Genomic DNA, 12,506 nt, shown 5'->3' with positions numbered 1-12,506 from the left:
AAATATTTGTAATTTGGTCATTATTTTGGTTGGTGTCATGTACTTAGGCCCCCCATACATTGTCAACGTTGAGCTGTGCATGTGAATGGTTGAACCCGTTGGCATTTCTTAACCCCCCCTTAAGTGCCTACAATATTGCAGATCAATTCAGACCGTATTGGTCATCCCGTGCCCTTATACATCTCAAAGTTCCATCACAAGTGAGAAACACAAATGGACAAAAAATTTGCCCGCATTGAAACGGCTGTACGCTGTATAGACCTGAAAACTAAATTTCCCTGTACAAGAATACGGCTAAACCGTATGGGTTGACAGGTATGGCTTGGCCCAATGTTGGGCTTTACGTTCCACGTTTAACTGGGAGCACAATTTTTGTAACAAAAAAACTCAGTGTATCTGTGTATGTATGTTGAACTTATAAAGCACCTTACCAAGCCAACCGTGCTAATCGGCGACGTTTCAAGCAATGGTCCTTCATATCACCTTGTCGATGAGAACTCGATTTTCGAGTTCGCGACCTGACGAAGCTCAAAGCAGGTTGAGCGGAATGTGTTATTGATGTTAAATCCAGCCACGAAAAGTCTTATGCCAAAGGTGAGCTGCGGAGCAGAATTCGATCAATACTTTGTCATGTATAAATAATATCATCGTAAATATTCGGCAAATACGGCCTTAAAAACAGACTTTTTAAGGCGACTGTTATTGCCGAAGTGACTTTTTGGTTATATGTGCACCACTTCCAACTCCGTATCACCACATAATGTGCTATAATTAGTATTGTATAATACCAGTTACGCTTTTGCGAATCGATTAATGTCGTGATCCATCTGTTTTTTTTATTTTAAATTGTGGGTAAATGTCGTGGCCACTAGTGTTTGCAGTGGTCATATTTTAAATCAGAAGTTCAGGCGTACCAACGTACAATCCGCAGAACACGATACAATTAGAGACATTATCGTAGGATTCTAATCCACAACCCACTCTCTTACTTCCAAAAAGAATCAACATCTGGAGATTCAAATGACATTCACTGGTGGCCGCTACAATGTTTTTGTCCAAGAGAATGACCGAAGCAGCGTCAGTAAATGCATGCTGGTCATCCGTTTATCCACGGACAATTTATTCAACAGTGATCTCCGGGAAAGACGTAATTTTTCCCAATTATCCTCATCAGAAAAAAATGGTGAATGCCGCACACCAACTCTGCATATAACCCAGGCACATTAATTCATTAGGCCGTCATGTTTTTCCAAAACTCTCGTCGGTTAAGTACAATAAATTCACCAGCATTGGAGCGACACCAAAGGTCAACAAAATAAGCTGACAAAGCAACGCTGGTTACTGGAACTGCGTGCATAATTGCACATTTAAGTTTTTTTTTTATACAATTTAAACAAGCAACCTATATAGTTTATATACCACCTAAATTGTAGCACATTCCTAATTTAGTTCGTGTCAAAAATAAACCAAAATACAAGACGTGCTTTTTTTTTTAGGAGAAAACTGGTATTTACTGCTCAGTGGAGCAGTGCAGTCTGACATTTTAAAGGTTAAATCACAACTTAAGTCCATTCCTCAACCCTAGTTTAGCTCAAAACGGAGAGGCGACTGCAAACATTCCAACCCCCCCCCCTCCCGAAATCTCAACTTCATTTAGGCTTTCCTGGATAAAGAACCACTCGCGAAATAACCGCTTACCTCCCCCATGCACAGCACCACTCCATACCTGTCCACGCATTCATCGCTTTCGTCACCTGGGAGACGCGTCCCCGCTTATGGATTTGGACAAGATGCCACTTGCAAACCTCGTGTTGACTGAAGAGATGCAGCTCTGAAGAGCCTCGTAAGAATTTACATCATGCATTTGATAACTCCCCGTTGTAAATAATCATTAAAATATGAACGGGTTTGGTATTTAAACGTGCTTCGCAAGTCCTTATCGATCATGTATTATGGGTGTACATTTTTTCCCCGAGTGACAAACACAATTTGGGCCGCATTTTAACGGAGCAAAGCTGAAAAAACATCATACACCGAAACACACTTAGCACATTGTAATATGTAACACTATTTACCATTACACATTGAATATACATTCTGGATAGCTAATTTTACATAAACCGTTTACCAACTGCACAAAATGGTTTCTGAACTTACCCAAGCGTTCTGCTCAATAACATAAAATACCCCAGGGACTTGATTTATAAAGCCAGCTTGTTTTTGATAGCACACTGCTCCTTTTGCTTTCAGCTATCCCCTCATAATGACTGCACTCACTCCTTGGATCACATGCAAGATCATCTGACGTGCAGAAAAAACTCCCGAGTTACAATGCGTTGATGTAAAAGACACTTTTGAGTAACATTACATTTTATGGGAAAATTCCACAATATACCGCACATCATTGTGAAAAGGGCATTTTACTGAACGGTCCTTTTAATTCTACCCATTCAATAACTGAAGTTTTGGACTTGTTTCCACCAGACGTGCATTAAATTCAAGGGATAAGTGCAATTCTTGAAACAATTCAGGGGGTGTGTGACCACGTTTCGCCATACTCATGAGTGTAAGTTGGCAAGGGTGACAGGCCAGTTCAGTTTTCACTTGCAAACTGATGTTAGCCTTGGTTGGGAGTCAAACCTCAGGCTGAAATTTTCACATTGCGGGCCCCGCTTACTGCATCACCATTCACGCCAACTTTAATTTACGGGAGACCAAGTACAAAAACAACATAGCAGAAATGAATATCAAAACAGACAATGATGTCGATGAATATAGGAATAATTGTAAATGTTTATTCGTAAAGAATTTCATAAATTGTAAAGCAATTTAGCCTACCAACCCTTTGTCCATCAATGCAAATTTTATATAAACCACATACAGCTTTCACGTTTCACACTTCACCCAACAAAATGCAACATAAAATGAAGGTACATAAAGCTGCAGTGCACATATTGCATTTCAACATTTAAAACAGCGCATTGCAAATGCCACAATTAGCAATCCAACATTAAATTATCACACTAGGAAACACCAAAACATGCAAACTTGTACTGTAATAAGGAGTTCATCTGCATATTTATGTCAGATCATTACAGCGTATACCTGTAACAACTAATAAAACAGCGGTCAATGAAAAAGTACACCATTTAATTAACCATTATCTACAATGCTTTTGGAACCAGATGTCAACTTATTTCTTCACTACAAAGTGAGAGTTTTGAAAGAGTTCGTCTTCAACACAATAGGTTAATAAGCACAACATTTTCATGACGCCTGCTTGATTTATTGCCGTTGTAGAAAAAGACAGGATATATCAAGTTTCTGATCAAGTACATACCACATAAAACAGTAAATTCTCAAGTGTGTGTAAGTTGTGATGCCATAATGTCAATCAGGATTTTCACACTAATCACACAACACCCATGAGTCATGATATACTGTACACAAACCCTGTCTTGGTCAACAGTGCAGGCAAGCAATGAAAATGCAAATACTGAACTACAACCAAACAGACGAATGTAACACCATCTGTAAAATGTGAACAACTGCAACTGTTAATATATTTTTTTTGACATGTGCCACGTAAGATCTGGCTGCTTATTTAAGCAGTGCTAAGGCACTTGGGAATATATTGCTTATAAACAGCACAATTGCACTTGTAGGTACAGAAAAAAGGCAATATCATAATATGATTTCTGACTCGATTTTAAAATACTTTCATGCACACAAGTAAAATACTAACACAGTATTTTAACTGTTTTTAAAACAAAGTTTAACTTATATAAATTCAACATTAAACATTCAAATAATGATATTCTATTACGTAAAATATCTCATTTATATAAAACATTTAACAGCTTAAATGAACAAGTTATACTATTTACATGATTAAATGAAAACTTCCCAAAGGGGTTCATGATGAGCAATATTAGCATCCTCACCATGCAAGATCACTCATTTGCTATAGTTACATATTTTATGGATAACAGTACTACAGAATTAAAGCCTGTGCTTATCTTTGTGATTAAAATTTACGCACATGCTAAAATAGCTAATATATTTATAAATGATTTTCACTAAGCTCTTTCAAAAAAGTTAACAATTACAAAAAACCTATTGACGACCACAATCCCATCAATTTCAGGAGGAAAAAAAACCAAACCTTTTCAGTTTGCGGGGAAAAAACACCAAATTTAACAACTAATGTCAACAGCCTATAGTATACATTGGTAATTAAGATATTACAAAATCATTTAGTGTGCCACATTAATGTATCCATCTTCCGTTAATCCTACAGACATCCAAGCTCATTTCACAGCTGCATGACTAAAATGGTACCATCTTCTCTGCAAAACTGCACATGCAGTCAGTTTCAAGCAGTTTAACAACAAGGTAATGCTGAATGGAATCCTGGGATTGGACTACCAAGTTGGCTCATCGAACATGGAATTGGCATTGAGGCAATTTATATAAGCCTTGCGAGAATCAAATACGTGTATGAATTCAATTACCACTCCGCATCACCGGTGGCTCTGGAAAACACAAAATCCCTACCATTGAGGTTCATGATGCCATCTTTCAGGTGGAACTTCCATTTGTTTTTGCTCCGGTGAATCTGTCCCAATAAAAAAAAGAGATAATTTAGGACATTGTTTTACATCTATTGAAGACTAATTTAGTTTCCCCAAATACAATACTGCAAAAGTAATGTCTTAAAATGACTTGTTAAAATATACAACTGCTCAATCTGCCAATGATCAGTGCATTTCATGTACAACTTACTTTGTCATACTGACACACGACCACATTGTCAGTTTCAAAAAGCTCCGTGCCCTCCTCATCACTGACATCATCCTCAGAATTCAAAGGTTCCTGAAAAATAACGACGAGTGTTACTTCTTGGCATGTTACCATGGCATGGAACGTGGAGCAAAATCAATTGTACAGTGATACCTCTGTTCACGAACTTAATTCGTGAACTGACTCTGGTCGTGAACCGAATTGGTCGTGAACCGAGGCACATTTTCCCATAGGGTTCAATGTAAATCCGGTTAATCTGTTCTGACCTTTTTTTTTGGTTTTTGAAGCACAAAAATATGAAACAAATTACAATACACATTAGTACTGAACAGTATAGTAATGTATAAAGAGAGAACACTAACCTTGCTTGAGATGACTTCAGTAAGCACTCAAACGGGTGAACTGTACAATACAGTAAGTACAGTATTGTACAGTACAGTACAGTAGTACAGTACTGTATGTGCTAAAAAGCACACCAAAAAGTCACTGAAAGTGTCTTCACAGTACTCACAGTACTTCTTTCTGTGTCTCTTCTTCTCTCCACGATCTTCCTACAGGAAGTCACGACCATGTGACAGCCTGGAAATAGCATTAAAATGGGCGCGGCTCCTGTTCGTGAACCGAAGCGGAGTTCGTGAACCGGAGCAGATTTTTATGAACTTTTCTGTTCGTGAACCGAGTTGTTCGTGAACAGAAGCGTTCGTGAACCGAGGTATCACTGTACATTGAAATAAATTCATCAAACCTCCTCCACATGCTCCGCCTCCTCGCCCAAGTCATCATCCTTGTCTTTATCTTCTTCCTCTTCGTCATATTCATCCTCTGATGAAGTATCTCCAGCACCATCAACTTGGATGATTACAGGTGGCTGCGCACTTGAAGATGCACTGCTCACCTGTCCAATTGCAACACCTGCCTAAATGATTCGTATAACATAGAAAATGGGTTTAACGCTGCCATTACTAAACTATGCATCTATAGGAGGTACACCCCAGCAGGGGAGTTTCAAGAGACAAGTTAATCGTAAATTATATAATCAACCCTCAAAACAAAAGCCGATGCAAAACTAAAAAAAAAGTGGCACGCAATGGATACATTTTACAGTAACATCCTGCCAATAAAAATGCAATTTGAAGAATGATTTCAAGCTCATATTTGTTACAGTATTACTATTGTATGCCAAGCCATACCTGCTGAGCAGGCTGAACACGCCCCGTGATGACAGACTGATGCTGCGACACAGGCGGCTGCTGCTGCTGCAACAACACAGAGCCGGGTGGCAAGTTCTGATGTGTTGAGGTCAGCTGGGTAATGACCTGATAAATAAAAAAACATTAATATTACGACCTAAAAATACGCACATCACTGCAAATCACTTGGTGTGTAACGATTCATCTTTTAAAGGGTCGAGCGGTCACTCAAACCCATTACATACAAATCGAAAAACCATTTAGCATTAACAATTCGATGTATGTTACCGAGTTGAAGAAACCATACTTGATTAATCTATGCCCTCGTTCAATCCCGACAAACAATACACTGTATATATATTAAAACCTATACAGTAAACCACTCTGCCTATGACCATGAGGATGTGATGCTTTTAAAACATTTCATGTAAGTGCCCTTGGTCAACCCACTGCTGATTTAGGGCCTACCCACACCATGGGTTGTGCGAGTTGTTTAACCAAACTTCACCACGCTGGTCAGTGAAGGCGAGGAGCCGGGATACAAGGTAAACAATCAATATAATTTTAATGATAAAAGAAGGTGTCCACAATACACTTGGGTTTATGGATACATTTTTATCAAACTATTTCAGTAAACAAAAATTATTCGTACTTGCTGAGGCATCTGCTGTTGGATCACTCCAGGGTGGCATGTGGTATTTTGCATTTGCCCCGGCAGCATGTGGGGGTTGACGTGTTGCAGCTGCAGCAACTGCGTCAGCCCTGCTTGCTGCTGCTGCTGTTGTTGCTGTTGTTGTTGAGCATGCTGCTGCTGCTGAGACTGCTGCTGTATGACAGGTGTCTGACCTTGTGTCTGGGCCTGAGAAACCTGCTGCAGCTGCAAGACCTAGAAAAACATTTTAAAAAGTCAATATTTTAAAAAAATCACATTGCATGAAAGTTAGGCAAAGTACTGTATTGCCATTATCGAATTGAAAATAAGGCACATTGTTTAAAACAAGCTGCCATGTGGTGTAAACAAATCGTACTTTCCCTTATATTGCTTTAAAAACACAACTGAAATACATTTCATACTTGATTTGAAGCTTTCGTGACTGCAGGAATTACTCTTTGGTTCTTTCGGTAAAGTCACGTAGAAATATTTATTTAATTTATTTCCTTTCTACGTGACTTTACCAAAAGAACCAGAGTGAAATACATTTATGCAATTCTGAATAAGTCTGTTTAATAAAAATGACATTAGTTATCCTTTGTGACATTCATTTAAGAATATAAATCTTGATTTATCCTGGAAAAATCCAATGGAGCTATGAAGCTCTTTTTCATAGATGTCCAGCAGGGACAGTTCATAAAGTTACGACAACAAACCATAGAAACAATGACAAGAGTTACTATTAAAATGCTTTACTATTAAAATTTCCCTCCCTCTATTACTGCTAATCCTACTTCCTCCCTTGATGACTGCTAATCCTACATAATACACGAGCATATGACTTTGAGACCTCCCCACCACCAACACATTCCACAAGTAGTGACTAATCCCATATCTGCATTTTCCATAAATATGCTAAATTCATCTGTTGATATGTAAATTCCTTTGTCAAGGCGCTTTCCTCCTCTAACCCAGCTTAAATATACGCTGCCAAGCTTGGTGGTGTTCATTCGGACGCTGTCTTTCCGACAGCCCTGTTCTTCACCTGATGACGACTGCTTGCGTTGTGGCCGAAACGTCATGAGAATTTTATTTTATTATGTTGTATTTTTATTATTTTATTATTTCCCTTCTACGTGACTTTACCGAAAGAACCAAGAAGAATGACAAGAGTGCCAAGTATAGGAAACGTAAGAAAATCACGAAACCTGTGTGTGTGTGTGTAGCCCAAGCATTTGTACATTTACACACACCGGAGGCAGCTGTTGCAGGATCTGGAGCTGGCCAGGCTGTCCTGGCTGTCCCTGCTGCATCTGCTGGATGGTTGGAACTTGTCTCACCTGCTGTATGGTGGGTACATGCTGAACCTGGATCTGTGCACATAGCAAAACCACACAATTAGACTTGCAAACATAAGGTTGTGGTGCTTGGGCAATAAGCGCAATCACAATAAACCACTCTTAGGTTTCATTTTCACATTTGTGTCACATTTATTTATTAAACACAGGAGGTATTCAATTTGATGCAATTTCCTGGCGAAAGTTCAAATAACATTCAAGCTTCTTACATTTCCCCACCTCTAGTCACGTTCACCCAGTAGTATAAATGGAATAGTCGATATGCAGACGTGTGGTGGGATTAATGTGGGTACTTCAAAACACATCTGGTCAGTGTGGAATAGACCGAAATACCCTCTTTAAAAAAGGGGGTGCGCTCTAAAGCTCCCTCTACTGGCAGCCCATCCCCCAGCAGTGGCGTTAACAAGTCATTCCAAGGACTGCACCTTTATCTTTTCAGTTTCATTTATTAGGTATAGCACTGTGAGCCATGCGGCTTTTGACTCCGGTGCAACCCCAACAAACAAAAACATGAACAAAGAACATCTTTAAGTGACTACGCGCGCAACAGAAAAATCCAGGAAAAAACAGCAAAGTTTTCCAGAAAAAAACACTGTATATCAACGCTGTGTGCAAAAATCCCAGTGGGATGCAAGTCGAACAATAACTATAAGACAATTTAGATTTAAGTTATTAGGCCAACTCTGTACTTCAAAACAAACATGGCTAAACCATACGTTTTCGAAATCACCAAAATAAAGCTATAAAAACAATGTAACAGTGATCATAGGAACTATGATTCAAATTTAACAATAAACGATCTCCCTAACATGAATGACCAAACTTTGCAGCCATAGCTGGCAGCATGAATCACTCCATAACAGCAGGAGTATCAAAAATTTGCAATGCACCTTTAAAGATCAGCGCACACTATAATCAAAACTCAAGATCATACTTTGCAGCGGTCATCCAGAGCGATGCATTTGATTTCAGGCCACTCTGCATAGCAGTGACAGCTAGGGGTGTACAGCTCCTCAAGAGCAGTTTTGATTGCAGATCTCACAGGTAGTGATTAAGTTGCAGTTTATTGGCAAGACCCTGGGGGCATGAACAGCAAAGGCCCTTCCTCCAGTATTTGTATGGCAATAAGGAATGTGAAGCTGGTAAATGAACGAGGACCTTAGGTCACATTTGTTCTTCAGCATCTGACACAAGCTGTGCTTACCTGCTGCATTTGCGGGACCTGCTGGAACTGCTGCATCTGTTGAATATGCTGCAGAAACTGCGGTGAAACAATCTGCTGGCCCCCCTGGCTCACCACCACAGGCATTCGACCAATCATGCCTAAACATCGCAATGGAAAAAAGGTACAACAGGACATGCACATTAGCAAATATGGTCTCTCATCGTTGAGATTTATATTTTTAAAAAATTTACACCATGCGACAGGACATTTTTCCACAATCTGAAAGCATGTTATTTACTTTGAAGAGCAACTTTAACCATAAGAGTATTTTTTAAAGCTAATGCTAGTATTCTTAGGTTTTTTTCGGTAAAGTCACGTAGGTAAAACATAAAAATTAATTAAAGTAAAATAAAATAAAAATCACGACGTTTCGGAGGCAACACAAGCTTCCGTCTTCAGGTTGCCTCCGAAACATCGTGATTTTTATTTTTATTTTACTTCCATTAATTTTAATTTTTTTACCTACGCGACTTTACCGAAAAAGCCTAAGAATATGAATCCTTGCAGTCACGAAAGCTTCAAATCTACAACTAATGCTAGTAGTGTATTACCTTGGGAAAGAGCAGTGACTTGAAACGGCGAGATCACGCCAGTCGGTAGAGTCATTGTCGCAACAGGCGTACTCTAAGGGAAATACATTTTTGGCGCAAAAATAAAACGTTAACACCGAAATCGTACCATCATATCAGCACATACGGAAAAAGCATTTTCATTTTTTTCAACTATCTCACTGCAAATGTTCCATTGCGACTGCTGAAAGACTTTTCAGCACTTACCACTGTAGTTGTAGTCATTTGAACATTTCTCTGATCTGGCAACACACCAGCTACAAAAGACAAAAGCATGTACACATGTCAACAGCATATTCCATGAATATTTACTGCAAAGTGCTCTTGTATAAAAATAACAACCAAAAAATGCCGTCTGAAAAATACAATGATGTCGGTAGTTAACCTGCAGTTGTTTGTGGCCTAACTACAGCCACTGTAGGCGAGGGTTTCTTGTTCTGCTGATGTGGCTGCTGTGCACGGGCGATCATCAAGTTCTCCTGATGCTGCAGGCTCTCCAGAGCCTTTGACTGCATTAACTTGCTTTCCCAGAGCTGTGATGAAAGACAAAAGGTTTCCTTTATCATTAACATGCAATGTTCATGAAAATATGTATTTCGACAAGTACAGGCCTTCCCCTGAATCTCATCCCAAAATGCAGTGTGATATTATGAGTTACCAATTGTACATCTTCCAAGTCGCATAGTTTATACTTGTTTTAAGTCCAAGAGGTTAAAGTGGCACATCAGTTAACACAATGCACTTTAAATATGGTGAAATAAGTTCGATTTGCGGCCATAGCTAATAATCGTGGCGAGTTATATTTAAACTAGTTGTCGGGGAAATTGACCCACCAACTCACAGACCAGTGTGAAGTGTGGTCAAACAACACCTACGGTCGACATCACTTGGGGAAGCCTTCATCCAACAGTAGATTGACTAGGGTTGTAAATTACTTTATGATATTCATTACCATGAGAACTTAAAAACAAAAAAGTGTACTATTAGGAATTAGACATTTTTATTTAAATACAAACGATTATGTTCATGATGTAATGAACTATGCAATGTTTTTACCATGTATGCACATTTCATGCAAAGCTTTATTTTAAACCCATGTCCAGAAATAATGAGTGGTACCAGATAATATAAAATAGACAAGAAAATGTACACATCACTAAAGCCAAAGCAGATGGCACAAACAAGAACATTAGTACAAATGTGAATGGTAATACAAAGGAATGAAACATTACATGAAAGATGGAACAGACAATATAAATGAACAAGATAGCAGACAATAAAATCTAATATTTAATGGAATCCTGGCCCTGAATTCTGGCATTTTTTTAATCATGCAGTGGGGCGGGAGGAAATAATTAAATGCCTATTATGTTCATACTATAGAAGTATATTGGAACACTTGTACTAAAACAAACCTGCTTAAGTTCTTGCAAAACATGTTCATCCACTCCCTCATCTAGGAAGATGTCTTTTAGATTTTGCACAACATCCTCAATCACAGCTGTGTAGAGCTTGGGCTGGAAAAAAAACAACAAAGACAATTGAATCAATTTAATTCATTAACCACTGAAATTTAAATATAACTATGCAATTACATGGGCACGAGATGTAATTTTACACCTGAATATAGCACAATGACATCACAAAACATTCATAGCATGCATACGTAAAAAAGTATTTCTAGAACTTTAACCACCAAGTTTTTAAACATTTAAAAAAATCATCTAACAAGTAAAGAACTACAAGTTAAAAATGTGAAGAGCAATTGCATCAATGTAAAAAAGCCAAAGTTTTTTGTGGAAAAACAAATGTGGGTACTGTTAATTTTCAAAAACAGCAACCCAACCAGTCCTCCCTCAAATATGAATACACAATACTGGTCATGACAGTTTATAGAAATACCTCAACTCTTCAGAGAATTAATCGCATGGAAATCCTAATACAGTATTTAGAATTGTCGGTTCATTCAATCTCATTTCCTCAAAATGAGTTCAATCTGAATTCAGTTTAAAGTGACAAAGACCATCTAAACATCAGTCTACATTTTTTAGGGTCGGTATTTAAGGCAATGACAAAAGTAACTTTTTCTGTGGGTGAAAATGTTACATAGCTCAATGCAAGGCATGTCAGCCAATCATAAGCCAATGTGAGCAAGTCTGGCTCACATCAACTTCACATTTGTCAAAGCACTCTCTTTTAAAAGTTTAAGTAACTCAAATTTATTCGGACTTACTTTACGCATTCAAATCTGTTCAAAAATTTCGTTAAATATATGCTTGAACATCTAACAAATGTGCAGTACCATCACTACACTGACCATAAATTCATTGGTAATGGTAAAGCAGACAGTGCTTGTGTGGTCAAGTCGTTTTATCATGTGTAGTGCATACAATACACTCTATTGGGTTAATTGGTCCTCATTCACTCCAACGTGGGGTCACATTTATAAATGGACACAGGATTGAAATACATTTAAGTGTACGTGGAAAAAGTTCATGCGTAGCGCACTATATACATTATCAAGTGTCTCGTCAGGGATTATTAATGTCCTTTAATCAGGTCAGCAGAATACCTCAGTTACCAAGATTACAGCTGGATCAGCTCTGCCTGTAGCACTTATTGTGCAAAATAATACCTGGGACACTGTAGTATCACCACTGCATTACAATTCTACTGTGTTCTCATTGACTTGCAGGGTCATGATCAATG

General features: G+C 38.4%; 1 protein-coding gene across 1 annotated transcript in view; it reads right to left on the bottom strand.

Annotated features, from left to right (window-relative positions):
• Positions 1-2,670: 2,670 nt before the first annotated feature.
• LOC144943883 (stonin-2-like) overlaps positions 2,671-12,506 on the bottom strand; it is a 49,963-nt gene continuing 40,127 nt past the window's right edge. Inside the window, exons 7-17 of the mRNA XM_078871721.1 lie at positions 11,213-11,314; positions 10,183-10,330; positions 10,005-10,054; positions 9,780-9,852; positions 9,208-9,326; positions 7,899-8,018; positions 6,646-6,879; positions 5,994-6,119; positions 5,549-5,719; positions 4,786-4,875; positions 2,671-4,618 (exon numbers count right to left, since the gene is read on the bottom strand). Of these exons, the coding sequence (XP_078727847.1) occupies positions 4,511-4,618; positions 4,786-4,875; positions 5,549-5,719; positions 5,994-6,119; positions 6,646-6,879; positions 7,899-8,018; positions 9,208-9,326; positions 9,780-9,852; positions 10,005-10,054; positions 10,183-10,330; positions 11,213-11,314 (1,341 nt within the window). The 3' untranslated portion in view covers positions 2,671-4,510. The remainder of the gene's footprint in view (positions 4,619-4,785; positions 4,876-5,548; positions 5,720-5,993; positions 6,120-6,645; positions 6,880-7,898; positions 8,019-9,207; positions 9,327-9,779; positions 9,853-10,004; positions 10,055-10,182; positions 10,331-11,212; positions 11,315-12,506) is intronic.

The sequence above is a fragment of the Lampetra fluviatilis genome, chromosome 33 (assembly GCF_964198595.1).
Source record: "Lampetra fluviatilis chromosome 33, kcLamFluv1.1, whole genome shotgun sequence".
NCBI lineage: Eukaryota > Metazoa > Chordata > Hyperoartia > Petromyzontiformes > Petromyzontidae > Lampetra > Lampetra fluviatilis.
This window is presented reverse-complemented; position numbering and strand designations above follow the sequence as displayed.